We start from the raw sequence: 20,243 nt of genomic DNA on the forward strand, positions 1-20,243 counted from the left end.
CAGGTCTGTGTACCCTTCTTCTCTCACTCATTTACACAGAGATACTTCTCAGCTGTTGGATATGCTTCTCTTCAGAGGGACCTTCTGCTTCTTGCTGTGGGCTTCCCAGCTGCCTGCAGTACGAGCTGTTTGTCACCCAATCCAGAATACGACCACTGGCACCAGAATATAACCATTAGCTCTGAAACCACCTTTCCCTTTAGCATTCTCTGAAACTATCCTCTGAAAGGAGAGAAAGAAAAGCTGGGCTGAGCCCTCTGCCATGGCTACCACAAAACCCAGTACCTAGATGGAGCTGCCCAGCCTGCACCCTGAGAAAAAAGCCACCTCCAGCTGCCAGCTAGCAGCAAAAGCCCTGAAATTCAGATGGTAGGAGTCTCACTTGCAGTGCTGAAGGGTCACATTTCAAGCTTTGCTACTGGTGATAAATGAGCATGGGGAAGATTACACAGCAACAAGGAACATGATTTGCTCTTGTCTTTTGCTGTTCAAAACAGACCTAGAAATTCTACATACCAAAGAGTCACACTCAGAGTGTGCTGGACAACTGGACTTAATGAAATTACATGGTCACATATCACTTTTTCCATGGGACATCTGTCTCATTCACTTCACAAGAGGGACGCACGTGTGGGTAAAATCAAGATGGCATGAGCAACTGTAAATCTGTCAATTCCTTAACAGCAAGGGGCTTAACTTTTCAACCTAAATAACATCCTTTTAACATCACACATATCTTATTATGTACAAAAGCATTCAGACAGAACTCTAGAGGAAACAGCTATGCAATACTACCCAATGCAGATAAAATACAATGAAGTTTGTGTCTATTTCCGGGCACTACAAGTCAACCTTGCATACTTGTTACATAGAAAACAAAGTCACGAGCACGTACAGCTGCCACAAAGCAATAACTCTCACTCCAATGAGACAGCAAAGCCTGAAAGTACATAACACCAAATCATCACGAACTGTCCTAACACCGGTATCAGCTAGGCAGCTTGTGATTACATAGAAATGCCCAAACCCACAACAACATAAGAAACATAAATAAAATAACGACTCTCAGCAACCTTGCGCAAACACAGATCTTGACTTTGTCTTATAATTTTTTTAAATTAACTTCACGAGGTTTGAGTTTTTCATGGTTCTTCAAAATATTGGTATCATGGTTCCAGATCAAACAAGATTACCAAATACATTTGTGAATTTGAGAGTTTGTCCTCCTTAGCCACAGGTAAAAATCAGAAGCACTATTTCCTATACAGGCACTTCATTATTTCATGGAGGTTTTGTAAGGACAGACATGGTGACAAGCTGCAGAGAGAGATACTGCAGCTGCAAACCCTCAAGGTACATCTTTTTAAACAAATCAAATGAACAAGTGGACACTGATGGTTATTAATTACACTGAACAGACAAACTCATCTAAGCTTCCCAACAGGCGTCACAGTACAAAGAACTGGAGTATGATCACTTTTCACTCCCAGTTCTGACATGGGGGGACTTTCACAGCAGGAGCTGTGCTTGGGCTGAAGAATGCAGCCATCCAGAAGAAACAGCAAAGTCAGACATAGCAAATTGCCTCTGAGACTAATTTTAATTCACTGTATTTGATGAATACGGCCAGAATTGGTGCAGAAATTAGAAGGCAGGAACTGAAAATAATTCTTTACAAAAAATAAGAACACCATATGCAAATGTCATAGGGTATAGTCATCAAACATGACAACTGGGGCATAGCATCTCCTGATTTCAGAGCACAGAACCCTGAACAAACATACCTTTGAACTGATGCTAGATACATAATAAAACTTATTAACAGCAGCATTCACTGCCTCATCTTTCACCAGATGTATTATTCTGTCATTCAGGACATGAAAGACTCCTTACACAATTGTTACTAAAAGAAAACATCGAATACTCTCAGCTCAGAAATGATAACTTCTTTCTCTCCAATTGTGAGATTTCTCTTTGTAAATATGCAGGTCTAAGATATGGGGCAGATAACCCAGATATGAAGTTCAGCATATCATATATTCTTAGGGCCAAAATAAAGATAGACAGTTCCTCCAGGAAATAAAAATCAGATACATTGCCTTCCCTCTGATGCCAAGTTGAGATGTAATGATTTACAGTAGCAGAAGGTCTGTTTGCTAATTTTATGAAATTTAAGACACCCAGCAGATTTTCTAATTCAAGACGGTGTTGACAACTTTTTAGAGTTGTTTTCATTGCAGCATCACATTACTTTTTCCCCTTCCAGAGCTTTATTTAACTAGGCTCCTGTTAGTTAACCCTCCTCTTTATGTACAGAAACTCCAGCTGTAGTGCTGAAGAAAGAGTTCAAATGCCCGTCTGTCCTGACTGTTGAAGGTTCAGCAGAGCATCCACAACATTGCTTTAACCATTTACATTTGCACTTTTTAGTATGCAGCTTTAGCCATGCAAAAGGACAGCATGTGACTATTTTTTTAGAAGTGGTAAGGCCTCTATGAATAGATAAATATTTATGAACAATACAAATTAACATTGAATATAATAGGGTTTATATTTGTATGCTTATAGAAATACAGTAAAATTGCAAGCAGCTGTGCCTACAGCTGTATTTTAACATGAAAGATGATTAGTTTAAACTGAATTCAGTTCTGATAACTGGGGGTACATCATGTTTTCTATTTATGTAAAAAAAAGTTTCTTTTTCCTTTTTTTTTTCTTTTTAAATAGAGACTGGCACTTCTAACGTCTTATCAAGTGCAATGGATGCAAAATCATATACACAGTCAAAGAGGCTTCAATTCCATTTATTTGAGCTTATATTCCATATATTCTAGTTTCCAACAGGGGGTAGCATTACACTGTTACAAGAACATTTGGTATTTAACGTACGCTCAGTTTCCCCACATTTGCTAGTCTGAGCTTTCTTGTACAATAGATCTGTTAATTTCCACTCATGCAGTATGAAGTGAAAGCTCAAGGCAGAGACTCCAGCAGAACTAATGTACCACTGGAAATAAGACTCAGAGGGGGCTCAAACAGGTGCGAATAACAGCAGACTTGACTCTGCTGTGCAGGTAATAAGCAATGTGGTGGTCGCACCTCATTCTTCTTGTTCAGCATGTAAAAGGAACAGAAGAGGCAAGGTGTACATAGACTGGCCACAACACCTCATGTGACCCATTTCATTTGTACTTTACAGTCCACGAGACTAATTGTGCCACCACTGAATATCTCAGTACTGCAGAAATTCCTGTGAAATTAGGTGAGCTTGACATATGGGAAGTATTGTTCTACATATTCTTAGAACAGCACATCCCAGGGGGAAAAAAAAAAAGTTCTGCTGCAGCAGGAGTGTTAGCCCATTTCAAATTCTTAGAAGCTAATACATAAGCACTATTTAGCAGGAATCTTGGAGAGACTGAAAATAAATGAAAAGGACAATCATTAACACATATACATAGGCACATGTGTAGGTGATTCAGATATCCTTGCCTTCTTGATTAGTAGAGGGGCGATTTATGGCAGAATTACACCAGGATAGATAAGACAAAAAGTCCAATAATTCGTTCATCTTTTGACACTGGAATATTACTTCTCTAATGAGGAAAGGGGATGAGCTTCAACCAACATGCATAAGAGACATTATACACTTAGCTCTTATGCCACTCTGAGAAGTATCCTAACATATCACAACAATTGTCAAAAAGTTTCTGGTTAACAGAAAATTAAACCCCCCAGTTACACAAAATAGCATAACATATCCATTTTACTCAAGTTTTCTGACTGCAACAAGACTCTAAATCCAAGTCATCTATTAATGAAGAAAATGGACCTTTTTTTGGCAAATAAAGATTTACCTATAACTCCTTAAATACTACTCCTCCTCAGACAAATAGTAAATAGAGAAAGGCTTAAATGTGAAAATATTTCAAAAGCTAGTAAAGTGAAATTTCAGCATTAGAGACAAATTAAACCTACCTCTACAAATTCTTAGAGATGGAGAAAATTTAGGGTAAGGTGTAAGTTTTGAAATGTTTACCTAGGGACTGCCCTAAGAAAAGACTGGTCCTTCTCTACTTCTCCCAAAGAGTGTTGTTCCTCACCAAGAGCTTAACTTGTGCTCACACTAAAAATATACTTGGGCCTGTTTTGTGGCCGATGGAGCTGTGCCAGTTTACATTAGACTAGTTATTTGATTCCTTCCTTCCAGCCCGCACCACATAAAGACATGAAGAAAAGAATCCTTGTTATAACCCATGCATCCTGCTCCACACAGAGAGAACTAGAGTGGGCATAATTATGAGCCCATGAAGAATAAAACTAAAATCTTTGCATTATTGTCTTTGTATTAATTTTCCTTCTTTTTCAACCTAACACTTAGAGCTAACATTTGCCAAGTTCTCCTAGGAAAAAAAATATTAACAAGATAATCAATGCTCATCATTAGAAAGAAATGGATGGAGCTAGAAGGACAAATAAGGGAGAGAAAGCTCAAAATAGTAAGATTAAGAAAAGCATTATCCCCAACCCATCACTGAAATTATGGTTTGTCAAAGGTAATGAAACTATAATTAAGCTGAACAGCTTCAAAGGATACAGATATGTAACTATGCATGGAGGCTGCTCACAGACTTCTATATCAGAGAGCAATGCTATAAATTATTAGGTATAATTTTTCTGTAGTTTTACAAAGCTTTCTGTAGCAGTTATCTCCATAGCACATGTGCTGTGCTTGACTTTGTGTCTCAGGGAATGAGTTGAACTGGCAAACTTCATCTGGAAATGTTTTCCTAGTGCTACAGAGGACTCAAGTATACAGTTACTACCCCTGATATAGCCCACTTAACACTTCTCAGTACTTGTAATAAACCAGATCTGGAAAAGGTTTATATTTCCTTAATATTTTCCAGGCTCAAATTTCTTGTACATTCAAAATTGCTTCCAATCAGCATTGAATTAGCAGAGGATTCCACAGAATCCAGACTACTGCAGAGGATGTGGCTAGGGGAGAGGGAACACAGCCAGAGTTCATGTCCCATTGATTCCCAGCTGTTGAAACAGTCATTTCAGTTGAGTGACAGCTGGCTGCTGCAGTTTATACTGTGAATAGTCCGATATCCTCATGTGACAAGACTTAGTAGCACAAAGTCAACTTGAAAGCCCCTTTCCATCTAGTCTTTGGACTTTTGTAGGGTTGTACTGCTTCAGAAAAAGTCTTGAGGATTGCTTTCTTTCATCTACCCTGCTTTAGGAAAGGAAACATGGAAATACATAAAAGAGAACGTCAAGGATGACACACAAGCAGAGCTTGTATGCAGTAAAGGCACTTTACTGCCATCTAGAATCTGTATGTAAGACTTTGGTATTCACTCACCCTATCCTGGCTGTCATTCATCACATGGATCACATTAACAGTCCGAGGAATATCAGTCCAACTTTTACACATGCACAAAAATTACACGTTGTTAGAGACTTATTGAAGCATCAAAATTCACTGGAGCTAAAGCAGACGGGATGGAAAAGCAACAGTAGCTCCACATAACTTTTTCCCCACACATCTGTCCTATACCTATGGGTTGAATTACGCCCTGAAGCAAGTTAGAGTTTTTCAAGCAACCCTTCAACAGTCAATATGTTACTACATTAGCAAGGATGTCCAGGATGCAAGGGAGTCCTTCCCTTCACAACATTATTTAGGAATGGAAGAGAAAAGGCTGTATGCAACTAGTAAAAAGTGGGTAAACAGCATCTTTTTGACCCATAAAAAAGATTTGCTCTGTTGCTCAGGCCCAGTAAATTTAAAGTTTCATTGTGATACTGTGATCCTGACCCAGAGTTCCTACACTTCAAGCAGAGTTTAGCCAGCACCCTTTGGTCCTTTCTAAGTGCTAAAAAGTTGCCTAAGCCTCCAGCTATTTGCGTGCTTAGAAAGAACTGATTTTCAGCTTCCGTATCCTTTGATGCAGACTTTCGGAATCCACTGAGTGTAAAGGTTCCTGCAACAATAATTTCCTTCCTGTAACTCTGCAGTTCTTGAAAGACGGTTCAAGCTCAGTTCCACACAAAAAGAATTCTCATGAAATAATGTATTCAGTGCCATTGCTCCATGATCTTTCACTAAAAGGTTTTGAATTATTTACTGAAGTTATAAAAATTAGTTCCCAGCATTTAAAAAAACAGACTGAAGCAGCTGGTCAGAGCCACAGTAATAAAACTGTGATACAGCAAAACTCCTAGAGCAGTTCAAATCTCAAGCCCTGGGATCTCCCTTCAATCCAAAGTAAGACATTGTCCAAAATATCATCATTTGCACTTTGCTTCACAAATTCCTGACAGGATTCTACCTTTATAGTGCAGCATGAGAGTTTGCAAAATGCATTCGACACCAAGCCAGACAGGACAAGAACACCGAAGTTTGTTATGGAATTCTTCTGTACTTCCTGAGGTCCAGAACAATCAAGCTTCTAGTTTCTGCTATGTTAACTTTTGCAGAATCATCTTTCTTATCTAAACATGTTCACTAGCATTTCGGAAGAAACATTTATAACTATGCATAATAAAGCAATACATTAAATTGCAAGGCAATTTAATGAAAACTGTTTTGCAGGTTTTTCTGTACCAGAATGACTTACCTACTTTTTCTAACCCTCCTATCTATTTGAAGTATTTGTTTTGTTCTGAACATATTCTTCACTCCTAAAATTGTTCTCAGTGTATTTTTTTTGTGGAGCAGGTAATTAACAATTTTCTATTCAGTGGACTGCCACACTTGCCGTTTTCTTGATAACAAATGCCAAAATCATATAACCTGTGTGAATATGTTGTTACCATATTATTAAGCTTTACTAAGCCAATATTAGGGAAAAAAAAATTTGCTTTTTATGAACAAAGTAATATAACTTGGTAAATGGTTGTACAGTTATATTAGAAACAGTATGAATTTCCCTACATTACAACATCTACATGACTAATAACTTAAGGATCTAACCTGATCACAAGTCCATATAGGATATTATCAGCCAGACTGAATGTATTTCCATAGATACCTTGAAATATTGACCATATTGGCCATCTTGAATTACCAGAACTAATTCCACTCATATCTCGTAATGGGTTGTGGATAAATTTAAGCATAGTTTATGTAACTTTGTTAGAAAATATTTCATCCTTCTAATTTGCATACTTTCAGTTTTAAGTGTTTCTGTCAAAAAGCATCAGTAGGAAAGGTCACATCCCTACTGAGAATCTATTTTCAATCTTCTCATCTACTAGCAGTGAGCTGCTGTCTACCCTCCAGACATCCCATTCACATGATTGCTACCCTACCAACACTCGCCAATTCCTTCTGAGTCATGCAATTATTTTGATAACAGTGACTGTTAATCAAAACAGAATATTTTCTGCATAGTTTTAAAAATATAATGTGGGTAAACATTATGAGCATTTTGCAGAAATGCAGATAAAGGAACTCAGATTTTTTTTAAAGTAATTTTGTTTATGATCTTGCAGAAGGAGATGAACCACATGAGAATCAAACTTAGGAATCTTAATCCACTGCTGCCACTGGAGTTATTTGCTTCCCTCTGAGTTTAACTCAATGCAATCCACGCTTTCCTAATATCTTCTTGTGGTTTCTTCCTCTGCAGGTAAAGTCTACTTTCTTCCTTTTAGAAAATGAAGATAGAAAGTGTCTGCTAACACGTTATAGGATCCTGCAGTATTTTTCCAGAAAGAAACGGATTTCTATTCAGAAAAAAAAGGAAAAAGAGAGATACACTTCCATTTTCCACTGGCCACTTTCCCAGCAATCTGATGAGTTTCTTTACAACTGGATCAAAAACAAAACCCCCACAAAAACCTACATACTAAAGGGAGTAATTATTTTCCACCTTTTATTGTCAGACTCCTCCTCTTTCAAAACATTTCTTTATCTCTCTTCAGAAAAGCAATTTCTCCCAGCAGAGGAAGAAGTAGCCATCAGTTGTAGTGATAATAAAAGCAGTTATCTAGCTTGATTGCATTCAGAAAGGGAAGCAGATTTTCCCATTTGTTCATTCTGATGGGTATAAAAGGTCAATATCATGCTTTATCAGTATCTTTACTGGCTTTCTTACAGAAAAGCAATCCAGCAACATTTCTGTTTAGTACAGAAGAATTCATTCTGCTGAGCTATGTTGTCTACCTTTCCTCATGTAAGGAAGTGCTCTTTTGACATTATTATGATTTCACTTACCAGTGCTTCTGTAGCAGGCACATTTTTCCCATTACAGACCACAGGCTACCTGTTCCACTTACTGCCTGATCCCAAGAAATGCCAAGAGCTTAATTCTTATTAGTCTGAATTCAGATTAGAACTTCTATTCTTACCAAAAATACTGTGGGGATTCTTTCATCATAGAGAGTATCTTCAATACTATTTTTTAGATAAGAGGCAGCCTCCTAGATTGCCATAGCAAGTCCGATTTGCACAGTTCTGGTAGGGCTAGTAGGTCTTGTATTTTACTGAGATATCTCAAGTCCAAAGCCATACCTGTTAAGTGACCTCCTCCAAGCAAAGCTTTGAAGAGACAGGTCACTTATATGAGCCCTTACTAGCAATAGCAAAGTAAAAGGAAGCCAAGTATCTTCTTAATTGTTTGGGAGTGAAGCCTATTGCCAATGAACATCACAATATTGTACAAATTAGTAGCGGTAAACTGAGGAGGAAAAAAGTCTTCTTTCCCCTCTGAGCTGCTGATAAGCAACATCTCAACACAGCACATGTACAGACACAACAGTATCTTAGTAAGACGATGGGAGTTAACATTGTGATAGACTTAAGTTCCTACCCAAAACTATAAAAGAAAAACAAAATAAATCAAGCTCTAGGCCTGACGCTCCATCCACCTGTTTTATGTCCCTTTCCTATGCCATGGGAGAACATACTCTTACTCCTATCTTTGCTTTGCACAGTATTGTGTGTTTTTGTCAGCAAAACCAGCCCCAGAAATGACTCCATTTCATTGTCAAGGACAGCTATGATCATGGATTTCTTCTATTTCAGAAAGATGCGGAAAAATTAGTGCTTTTAAAGATGCTTTTGAATCTGTTAGAAGTCCCCCCACAAACACTACTTTATAGTAAAAAATTCAGAGCCTGTATGTAAAGTAAAAGCAAAGCAAAATTCCATATTGCTAAATCATTGTCCAGCGCAGTCACCTCAATTTGTGGCGATACACATTATGGAAGATGCACTTCACTGCAGGTTAATGTATCACAGTCAAGACTTGAGGCAAAGTAATTGGAATTAAATCTTAAAAGAAGACAGCACAAGTTTTATAATTCATGCCAAAAGTCAATAGTACCCAGAATCCATGGTCATCAAAACATACAAGAGCCTCACGAACGCTCTGTTACTCAGGTCAATAACACTGACAACTGGCTTCCAGATCCCTCTGAGTTACACTGTTCTTGTGTGTGTTGCCTAACTGTCCAGAGCTCTGAGACTAGGGCAGAAATACAAGTAGGAAGAACGCTGTGGAAGATGACAAATGCATCCTTCTCAACTGCGAGTTTAGACAGCCTGTAGCTTTTTTTTTTTGAAGGTGGGCGGAAGCATAAGATCACAGCATCACACATCAATAATGTTAAAATATCTTTGAGAAGAGATGCAAAAGGAGTGTAATTACTAATAATCGTGTTCCTATACTTTCAGAGGAAGCAGGAAAATAAACACACCACAAGGTAAACACCTAAGGTGTTTAGTCTCATGTGGAAAGAGGTGATGGCTTCAACAGTAAAAACTATAGCTACGTTTAAGTTATCTATAACACTATATATTATCTAATTTAATACCACAATAGAAAAGTACTTGATTAAAAACCAAAAAAATGACAACATTCTCAGTTACATGGATGTGGCAATATGGTCTGCAGCCACTATTTCTCAAGTCTTACTGCACAAGGTTACACCCTACAGGCCTTCTCTTACCATTTCAAAAGGAGCCTTTACAGTGAAGGGAGATACACCAGCTAATTCCATTGTTAAGGGGTATGCACACAATTTGGAAGACTAAGGCAATTCTCAACTCAGCTGCAGGCTGTTCACAGAATCACTAGGTTGGAAAGGACCCACTGGAGTCCAACCATTCCCATCAATCACTAAACCATGCCCCTCAGCACCTCATCCACCCATCCCTTAAACACCTCCAGGGAAGGTGACTCAACCACGACCCTGGGCAGCCCGTTCCAGTGCCCAATGACCCTTCCTGTGAAATACTTTTTCCTGATGTCAAGCCTGAACCTCCCCTGGCAGAGCTTGAGGCCATTCCCTCTTGTCCTGTCCCCTGTCACCTGGGAGAAGAGGCCAGCTCCCTCCTCTCTACAACCTCCTTTCAGGTAGTTGTAGAGAGCAATAAGGTCTCCAAATGACCTCAGATAAATCAGTTTAGGCAAAAAACACAAAACAGACCTCAGTGCAAGATGTTCTTTAGAGTTCAAGCCCCTTCTCTGTCTAAGGACACATCAACCTTGCCTCTCTCTAGGTTTGCCTCTCCCTGGTCTGCAATGCACAATGGAAACACAGATACTCATAGTAGCTCTAGATCTACCCAGAGACTCTGCACTCACAGAAGGTGGCATGTGATTAGCAAGCTCTGCAGGGACATGATGATGCTGTATGATTAAATATACTGAGTAAAGTGTCTGCTCAGGGATCACAGTACAGACATGTGCATGACTTCTCTTAAAGCTGTAATGCAAAATAAAGCAGTTACTACAGAACCGACTGAAAGAGGTGAATTTCCTACAGGTTAATCACAGCAACTTCCCACTGAAACCGAGATCCACTTCCCCCAGGGCAGGGGCCAGGTCTCCCTATATTGTGTAGGGAAGGGCTCTCAGAACCTCAGACCTGTGGATCCTGCTACCTGACAAAACCCCTAAACACTTTTTGTGCATCATGACCACAGCATTCTCATATTTCCTCTTACTACAGATAGACTCAGAGATTCAAAGTCTGAGGCATGCAGTTACTGTGGTGGAAGAAACTAAATAACTCACAGAGGATTTGGGTAGAGCAGCTTCTAATTTGGGACCACTGTCTCCAAGGAGGTTTTCGTATTTTTAAATGGTCAATTAAAGTAGGTGGCTGCATACCAATACAGTATTGATGATAACTGCCACACACACACTGACACTTTCTTTTCTCCTCTATCGTGGCAGGTTAACTACAAATGCAGTAATCAAACCTATATTTCTAAATATATAAGAACTCCCACTGACATAAATGAGAGTTTAAGGTGAGCTAGAAATACATAAAAGTCATTCCTACTAATAGACACATTTTGAGCTGTCAGCAGTGATTTGAGTGTAACACTAAGTAGTGTGAACAGACAGCCATAACCATTCCATATTAACTCAACTTGCAAGAAGACGAAAGTTAGGGGACAAAAAGAAAAGCAAAACTAAAGCCAGTACTTGTCAGATGGAAAAGGACAAAACCAGTTGGAAAATAATTTTATTTTTCAGACTTCTAGGAAAATTTACAAACAATGGTGGTGTAAAAAAAAGACACCCTATAAAAAAAGGTTGACATCATTTCTCAAACTATAGCATCAAATGTAGTTACAAAGCAACAAGCATACACGGAAATTCTATTCATCCAATTAGTATTAGGTAAGTAGTTGAAATGTAATAAGTAAAGTCTAACAATAATCTCGACAGTTTACTCAGAAATCCCATAACAACCCAACATTCTGAGCTTAAAATGTACTTACAGTACACAAAGAATTAATCTCTGCATTCACCTATAGCACACAAATCACCTAGGCAAAAAATACATAGCAAAGGCACACCTTATGAAGTTTGTAGAGAAGGACATCTTGAGCACACTAGAATAACACAAAACAGAAAGCAAAACACCCTGCATGCTTGCTTATTAATCCCGTGTCTTGTATGAAATACAATATAGAAATAATAAGAGCAATATTTAATGACTTTCTTCATGTTGGTTCTATTCTTCATCCAGAGTGAAACCGAAAGGCTTCTTTGCCCTATTTTCTGTTTGAACTTTAACATTTTCCCAGGGTATGTCCTCCCTATGTTCAATATCATCCTTGTCATTACTGGTGCAGGTGGTTCATAACCAAGTCAATCCCAATAACAAATGCTACCATGCCTTCCACATACGCATGTCTTCATCCTACAACCTGTCCCGAACTCTTCACATGTTGAACTCAAACACACACAGACAGCACACCAAATCTAACCTCAATTTGCCAAAGTTTACAGACAGGGCGGAAAACAAACAAATTCTTACATCCTTTGTTACTGCTGTAGACTTTCCTTTCTTCAGGTCGCTCACTTACTTTAAATAGCAGGCATTTAAAAATCATCAGCACAGTTTAATTAACAGCTTAACCTGAAATTGCAAAGGAATTCCAAACACTGGCACACTACACCATTTTGATTATGGATTTGAATAAATATGAAAACAAAGTGTCTTCATTAATCCATAAATCACCTCCTCCTGGGCCTAACTGCATCTTAAATGTATTTTGTTCTGAGCAAAAGAAATAAGAATTATTTTTTAGTTACAGAATGTAGATCTGTAATTTCACTGTATTCATCATGAGAAAAGCCAAAGATTCTGTCCATTAAATACTGCTAAAACAATTCAACTTGACAATTCAGGACAATGTACGAAAAGGTTATTTTTCTCTTTCAAAAGTTAAAACAACCTCCTGAATCATTCAATTTAATGAGGCTTCTTTCCCAAATGCTTATAGATGAGTAGAAGAAAAAAAGATGAGAAGCAGATGCGCATGCCTCATGCTAAAACAAGAGTCTGTAAGTGTGCACCAGTGTTTCTTTCAATAAATTTGTTTAAATATTGACAATTCCTGAAATTATTTCCAATTTATATTATTAGGGCTAGAAACACCATGAAGCGTGACAGCATTTTGCAGTACAAGATGTGGTTGTATTTGTTGTTGGGGTCAACAGGCAGTTAAAGGAGGAGTGACATAATTGAACCTTTAACGGCTTGGAGGACAGAACACTCACTTTCAGCTTCCTGTGTGCCAGTTGTCCAAGTTAACTTTGATAAATTCATGTCTAAACTGACAATTCAGATCACCCAGAAACACTTAAAATATGAGCTAACTGTACCTTTAACTATTTCTTTTCTCACTGCCTATCCCCAAGCTGCCTTGGAGCTTTCTGACCCCATATCAGAGCCCATCAAAGAATCAGTCTTGTGCATTTTCCTCAAATTCTCTCTAACTACAGCAGCAGACCCAGGAAGCCAGCAGCAGATACATTGCTGTGCACACCATTGCCTGTGTTGCAGAAAGAGCAAAAGTGGGAGGCTGAAGATCAGGCCCTTGCATCCATCCAAGCTTTCAGAATTAGGCTAGAGAGTTACTGTGGGCATTTGTTGCAGACAGCTGGCAAGAATGGTCTTGGAAGAACATCAACCCCAATGATCAATGTAGACATGACTTTAGCCTGTTACACCAGTGCCTTCCTACCTCCTGAATGCTAAAAGTACATGGCAGAGTAACACCTAAGGTGCTGTTACAGAGGGCATACAAGTGCCTCAGGCAGGCAGCATTTTCTAGTTTTTAGACACATGAAAGCAGTCAATGATGCAAATGCATGAAATACCTCATGGAAAGAACATAAGTTTATAACATTTTTTCTTTCATAACTTACTATACATTCAAGCCTCTTTCATAGCAGTGATTTATGTAATCCTACACGCTCAATTAAAATGTACACACTTCAGTGGCAATACTTAAATCCTCCAACAAAAGCGTGTCTTGCTGAATCCCTACTTCACACATTCCTTAATTTGAGTGCTCCCTCAAACCTTCCCAGCCTTTCAACGGCTCAGCAACAGAATCAGCTTTACCTTCTTCTAGTTTAGCAAACACATTCACCAAAAAAGTCTCCTCCAGAATAGGTAAAATCAGAAATATTTCCTCTACACAATGTACAATTAAGATATAAAGCTTACTGCCATAAAAAGCCAAGAATTTAGCAGCATTCAAAAAGAACTTATGGGACTACCAGTCATAGGAACAGATACTGGCAGATGTGTTTAGAAAGGCATATGAATCTCCATGTTTCAGGTTTTAAGTCTTTATGTGACTGGTCATCAAAAATATTTCTTCTGGCAAATACATTGTCCTAGCAGTACAACACTAGTGAATTTTTACACACCTCCTCTAAAGCTTGGCCAGGTACAAATGTAACACTGGATGAGTTGATCTGTTATGGATTGCCATGCTAACTTGACTATCTTTTCTTTCCTCAGGGAGAAGCTTTCCTAATCTGGCTTCTTGTGCAAGACACACACAAACTACATTGATAAAGAAAAGAAAACCACCGATAAAATAAAAAACATGTACTGTGGTCATCTAAAGAGCAGCACGTACTATTTGGCCTCCCTTCTTTCTTCTTTTGAAATACCGGCAGTAAGACAAATCAATGTCCTTAATTCTGAATTATTATTATTATTATTATACAACAAACTCGTCCATCTGCACCTCAAAGTTTCCGTCTCTGTCACTGTAAGACACTCACATACACCCGGAAACAAAATTGGTCTGTTCAAAAATAATGACTGCTGGCCGATATTCAGTTTTTCTGGATCAGGCACAGATTTTGAGGAAGCTGTGTATTAAGCCTCTCATCTTGAGCATAAACAACACAAGAATTATTACCTGTTCAAATTATAAAGGAGACATTGGTATTTATCACTTGCAACTTAAATAATTTTACATTAATCATGCTCTATTGTTAGCATCTGCTCAGTGTTAGGTATTTACCTTTAGTCCACCACAGATTGGACAAGCTGAAAAAAGAGCTCTTGTCATCCCAAGGTGGGGGCTACATGTGTCACAGGGGTCAGCTGAGGCCCCACTAGGTGGTGAAAACTCACTACTTTTGGAGTCTGACACCTGTCCTGGTGGTTTTGTGTCTGACCACCTTGAAATAAAATCCACGTACGTCTCATCACTTGAGTCCTTGCTGCTTTCTGCGAGTAAGGATGAAGGCCTCCCTCTGCCCTGGCTGTGCTCAGGTACCCTGCGTGTTTCCAAGTGTGATAATAGCAGTTTTGGGTCACTAGCACCTTGAGGCGACGGAGCCTGGTCCTTGGGTAGCGTGGAATATGAGCTCTTCGGTTGCACATCTTTAGAAGCTGCCTGTAACAAACTCCTGGGTATATCATAAGCATGTCTGAGAGAGCTGGGAACCTGATACTCTGATCCCGCACCTCTCTGGGGCTCACTGTGAGGACAAGTACATAAGCTCTGATCTGAAGGGAAGTTCAATGGCAAGCTTAGCAATGATCCAAACTCATCACCGTGGCAAATGTCCAAGCTCCCAGCATAAGAAGAGAAGCTTCCAGAGTAAGAAGAGTGACTACCAGTAGCTATTCCACTGTCAGAAGAACTCTGACGACCTATTTCCTGTAGCTGTCTGGATCGGAGGGGCTTTGGAGGTGGTTTTGTGGTGCCATGTGCCCCTTCTGGAAATGTTTTTTCTTCCCCAAGATGAATGCCCTTTGCAGCTGTCTGTCCATGACTCTCTTGAGATGTGCTGGCTGAAGACTGTTCAGGCCAAATTGTCAATCTGCTCCCAACACTAACATCCGAGTGACTGGTATCTGAAGATGAGCTTGAAAGACTTCTCTCATCTCCTAGAAAAGAAGAAAACACATCAGCCTATTTTTAAAACACAATTGACAAACTGAAGCATGGAGAATAAGTACAAACAGAAAGGACCCTAAGATTTCATCTGTTTTTTGTAAGGGGAATTTCTGTCCGAAAGACAGAAGTCCTGCAATAATTCCTGTCCCCACAGGAAAAATAAAATTCAGATAGCACTTTACTGTGCCATAACCCTACCACATTATGGAATATAATGCACTCAGGGCTAAATTTTTAAAGTTTATGCATCAAGTTCTTCCCTCTTCAAACATCTTTTACTTCTATACAGTTAGTTGGTTTTATTTTAGATACTCCTGTTTTATAACACAGGGAATAGTCACGAAGTCCCACGCTCAGAATAGCTAAAGATGCTCTGCAGAAAACCTTGTTACTGTAACCAAAAGCAATTTAAGATTTTTCATTGTTTCTATTTGATCTGAATCTACTGAATTATTTGTACTTCTCATCTCTATTTAAATCTTATCTGAATGACATCAACAAGATGTTAGAGACTGCAAAAATAAAATCAAACTTAAGACTGCCCTGTTCTCTCCTCTCCACACTCCTACACTGTATTTCTGCATAATATCCATACCAAAATGCAACCATACCTCACTGTAATGAACAAAAATGAAAATACTAGTATTATAAATATGTTTACATATCTATATACACAAAGACCTTCCACGATTCATTTATGCACATATTGCAAGAATTTTTTCCTCACTGACACTTGCAAGAAGGACACTTTTACAGATAACTACTGCTATCCAAGACAGAAGGTGGAAGAAAAAAAGTTAAACATTGGCATGAAAGGACGTGAGGACAAAACACAAATATCACACAAACTCATACACAAAAACAAATAAACAAACAAAACACCACTTTCTTACAGTGTCGCACACAGTCCACAATGTATTTTCCTTCTTTCCTTCCTTCTTAATAAAATCAATTTGAAAAAAACACTGACAGCAGGATTGTTTTGTAGGTATTTTACCTAGTTTTACTGATTTTAGACCTTGGACAACAGGTTGCCAGATAGGGCAGAAAGAGGATGTCCCCACCGCAAATTGTGACCTGATCTTCTAGCACTACTAGGCTATTTCTCCTCTCAGGTGTTGTGGGAAACGTTCAGAACAATTCTCTTGCTCTTCATGGAGTAATTCTTGATATATACTATCACAAAATATCAATTTTTATCCCATTAAATCTAAACTTTTCTTTTCCCCGCTATGCCCACTGTACGACACTGGCTTGAAGCCTGCATAAGTGTAAGTCTTGAGATTAAATTATACCACTGCCTAGACAGAAGGCATGAATTACAAAAATATTAGTGTAATTCTCAGCAACATGCCCGGAAGAAGTAAAAAAACCTTGTTAAATAAAAGATATTCTGATTACAAAAACATCTACTTCTATCGAAAAAAAAAAGATTATTGAATTTATTTGAAATCACTTCTCTTAGACAAATATTTCAGGCACTTTAAAACTTTGGAAGATAAGCACTCCCACAGTCTAGAAGAAAATGCTCTAACTATGTGGAGCTATGTGTTCCCCGAGGCAGTGCTAGAACCTAAATCTCCAGACTCAGACAAATGTCCTCCCACCACATCTACAAGGACGGTCTTGTTGTCAGATTTTCCGTAAACACAAATATTTAATTTTCCCATGCAAAACTCAAATAACAGAATATGGAAAACTTACTCTAGGATACATCATTCTCTGAGAACCATAATATTCTTAGGAGAATCAGGTCATCAACTCAAGTAACCTGAAGCAGAGAATGTATACAAAGTTCGACCACATGTTTTCTAACTGGAGTGACTGGATTGAAAAAAGCAAGCTTGCTCCTCTGCCAAGTCTCTTGTGGCTTCCATCAGTCTGGTCAAGTCTGGTAGTTAGATGCTAACTGTGAAAAACCTCAGGATGTCTCAGTGGAATTGTCAGAAATGACATTACTCAGCAGTGTCAAGACTAAAGTAGCCATGGACATAATTATGCACTGGGCCTTGAACTCTTCCAGGGACGGGGCATCCATAACTTCCCTGGGCAACCTACCCAGTGCCTCACCACCCTCATCATGAAGAATTTCTTCTTGATGTCTAATCTAAATCTTCTCCATTCCAATTTAAAGCCATTCCCCTGCGTCCTATAATTACAGGCCCTGCTAAAAAAGCTCCTCCTCCCCTGGGAGGGCTGCTATAAGGCCTCCTCAAAGCCTTCTCTTCTTCAGGCTGAACAACGCCAACTCTCTCACCCTGTCCTCATAGCAGAGGTTCTCCAGCCCTCTGATCATCTTCCTGGCCCTCCTCTCGACCCATTACAACAGTTCCATATCCTTCCAGTGTTGGAGATTCCAGCACTGGACACAGTACTCCAGATGAGGTCTCACAGGAGAGGAATAGAGGGGCAGAATCACCTCTCTCAACCTGCTGGCCACATTTCTTTTGATGCGGTCCAGGATACAGTTGGCCTTCTGGGCTGCAAGTGGTCATTACCAACTCATGCTGAGCTTCTTATCAATCAGCACCCCAAAGTCTATCTCCTTTGCTTTCCTAAAGTTTAGGGTCCTGACTATCCTCCTCGCTTGTCCCATATCCCTCAGGACCTTGAACTCCACCAATGCATGATCACTGCAGCCCAGGCCACCTCCAGTATTGACATAACTGTTGAGCTTACTTGCATTGGTGACCATCAGGTACAATATTGCATCCCTTCAGGTAGGGGTTAAGGGGTTACCTGAGTTAAGAAATTGTCTTCAATACACTCTAGAAGTTCCCTGGATTGCCTATAGCTTGCTGTGCTACTTTTCCAGCAGATGTCAGATGGTTGAAGTCCTCCAGTGGCATGACAACTTGTGAGTTTGAAGCCATCTATTAGTTTTTTTTTAACCTCAGCATCTTATAATTACATACATATGCACATTTTTAAAGCCTGTGAAGGAAGGAACATCGTTTATTTTTATTTAAGTAAAGATATTTCTTACCTCCACTGCCCTGACGACTTGTATGAGACAGTAAGCTCAAGCGCTTTTCTAACTGCAAAGCTTCATGAGCCAGTCTTTCTTCTGAATAGGCTGGATTTGTACTTGGATCTTTAAAAAAGAACAGAAAATAAATAAATAAATAAATAAGAAACATGGAAAATATGTAAAAAGTCAATAGCTACAGAGATAATTAGCATCTGGCAGGGTCAGAGGAGTAGAAAACTAATGTCTGACCTGTAAAAGTCGTGCTGACTTCACTGAACTCGTTCAGAATTTTATCATTGAGAAAGACCAAATTTTTATCCTACAAATTTACAAATCTGCATTATAGAGTCACAGTGATTCAACTATATACCTTCCAATCCAAATCACATGTTGTCAAGAACATCGCTTTCAAGTTTGATGTTCAGGAGGTCATTGAGTTCAGAAGTCAGAGATGAAATAAGCAGCTTGGTGGCTCTCCATATTTATTACAAGACAAGTTAGAAAAGTTAAAAACCACTACTAAAGCATACTGTAGTGAGTTTGCCATTCCAGCTGAAATCACCTCACTGAAGAAGGCTCCTTCCATTCCAATAGAAAGACTAAATTTTATAGAGAGCATGGAAGAAATTCTGTATTTCTTTTTCATTTTCAAATTCATTTTCTTTGATTAGAAAAATAGGCCAGTTTCCTCTAAACCATTTTGTTCCCAAACAGGCAAAACAATAAAAGCAGAGGTGGGAAGTAGGCATAACCATTATCCCAAGAGAAATCTTACAGGTTTCTTCAAACAGCACTAACAAGCGTGTCATGTTCAGCAGTTGCAAAAGTTATGGTCTGCTAAATTGTTCATCATCAGGAGTTTCAGTAGCTCTTACTAATTATATAGGGAAAGGAATTAATGACAGATAAAACAGATTAGCTTCCTCACAACTGCTGGTCTTGTATATCTGATCAGCTGGGAAGTAGCAGCACACCATGAAAATATTTAATCACTGAATCATCTAATAAGAGAAAACAAAGGATGAAAACAGCTACACATTGCTGAGGCTGAGTTAGTAAGACAATACAGTTGAAAATGATGAAAGAAAAGTTTCATTTTCATCCCAAGTCTTTCAGTTTAAAAAGAATTGGGTTTGATGTTGTCAACACAGCAGTCAAATCAAGCTAGTAATCAGGGGAAGGAGCATCACCATGTCAGCTGAAGCTCCATGGGAGTCCCTACATTGTTAACTACTTAAGAAACATGTTGTCAGATCTCCCCTCCCTAACCATATTTACTTTCAGATCTGCCCTGGATATATATGAGTGTGTCACAGGAGCAGAAGTGACAATGCAGAACTTTCTCTCCTGTGTAGAGAGGGCTTCCATCTTTATCAGTCTGCAGTCTAGATAAGATTAGCTGAAAAAGCCAGACACACACAGTCCTTCTATAGAAGCATATGTTGGAAATCAAAGAAGTTCTAACATGGACAAGGCAAACAAAGTCTGTGACCTCTGTGCCTCCCAACTCAAACGGTGCTTGATGTCAGTTTCTGACACCTTCCAAACTTAATTTTAAGAACAGACAAGAGGACT

At 38.9% G+C, this 20,243-nt stretch overlaps 1 protein-coding gene across 2 annotated transcripts in view; it reads right to left on the reverse strand.

Moving 5' to 3' along the window:
• Window positions 1-20,243, reverse strand: part of DOK7 (docking protein 7) — a 62,349-nt gene that overhangs the window by 23,038 nt on the left and 19,068 nt on the right. For both annotated transcript variants that reach the window (XM_069856406.1, XM_069856405.1), the window contains exons 6-7: window positions 18,684-18,791; window positions 14,813-15,687 (exon numbers count right to left, since the gene is read on the reverse strand). In XM_069856406.1, the coding sequence (XP_069712507.1) occupies window positions 14,813-15,687; window positions 18,684-18,791 (983 nt within the window). The remainder of the gene's footprint in view (window positions 1-14,812; window positions 15,688-18,683; window positions 18,792-20,243) is intronic.

Source organism: Phaenicophaeus curvirostris, chromosome 4, assembly GCF_032191515.1.
Source record: "Phaenicophaeus curvirostris isolate KB17595 chromosome 4, BPBGC_Pcur_1.0, whole genome shotgun sequence".
Lineage (NCBI taxonomy): Eukaryota > Metazoa > Chordata > Aves > Cuculiformes > Cuculidae > Phaenicophaeus > Phaenicophaeus curvirostris.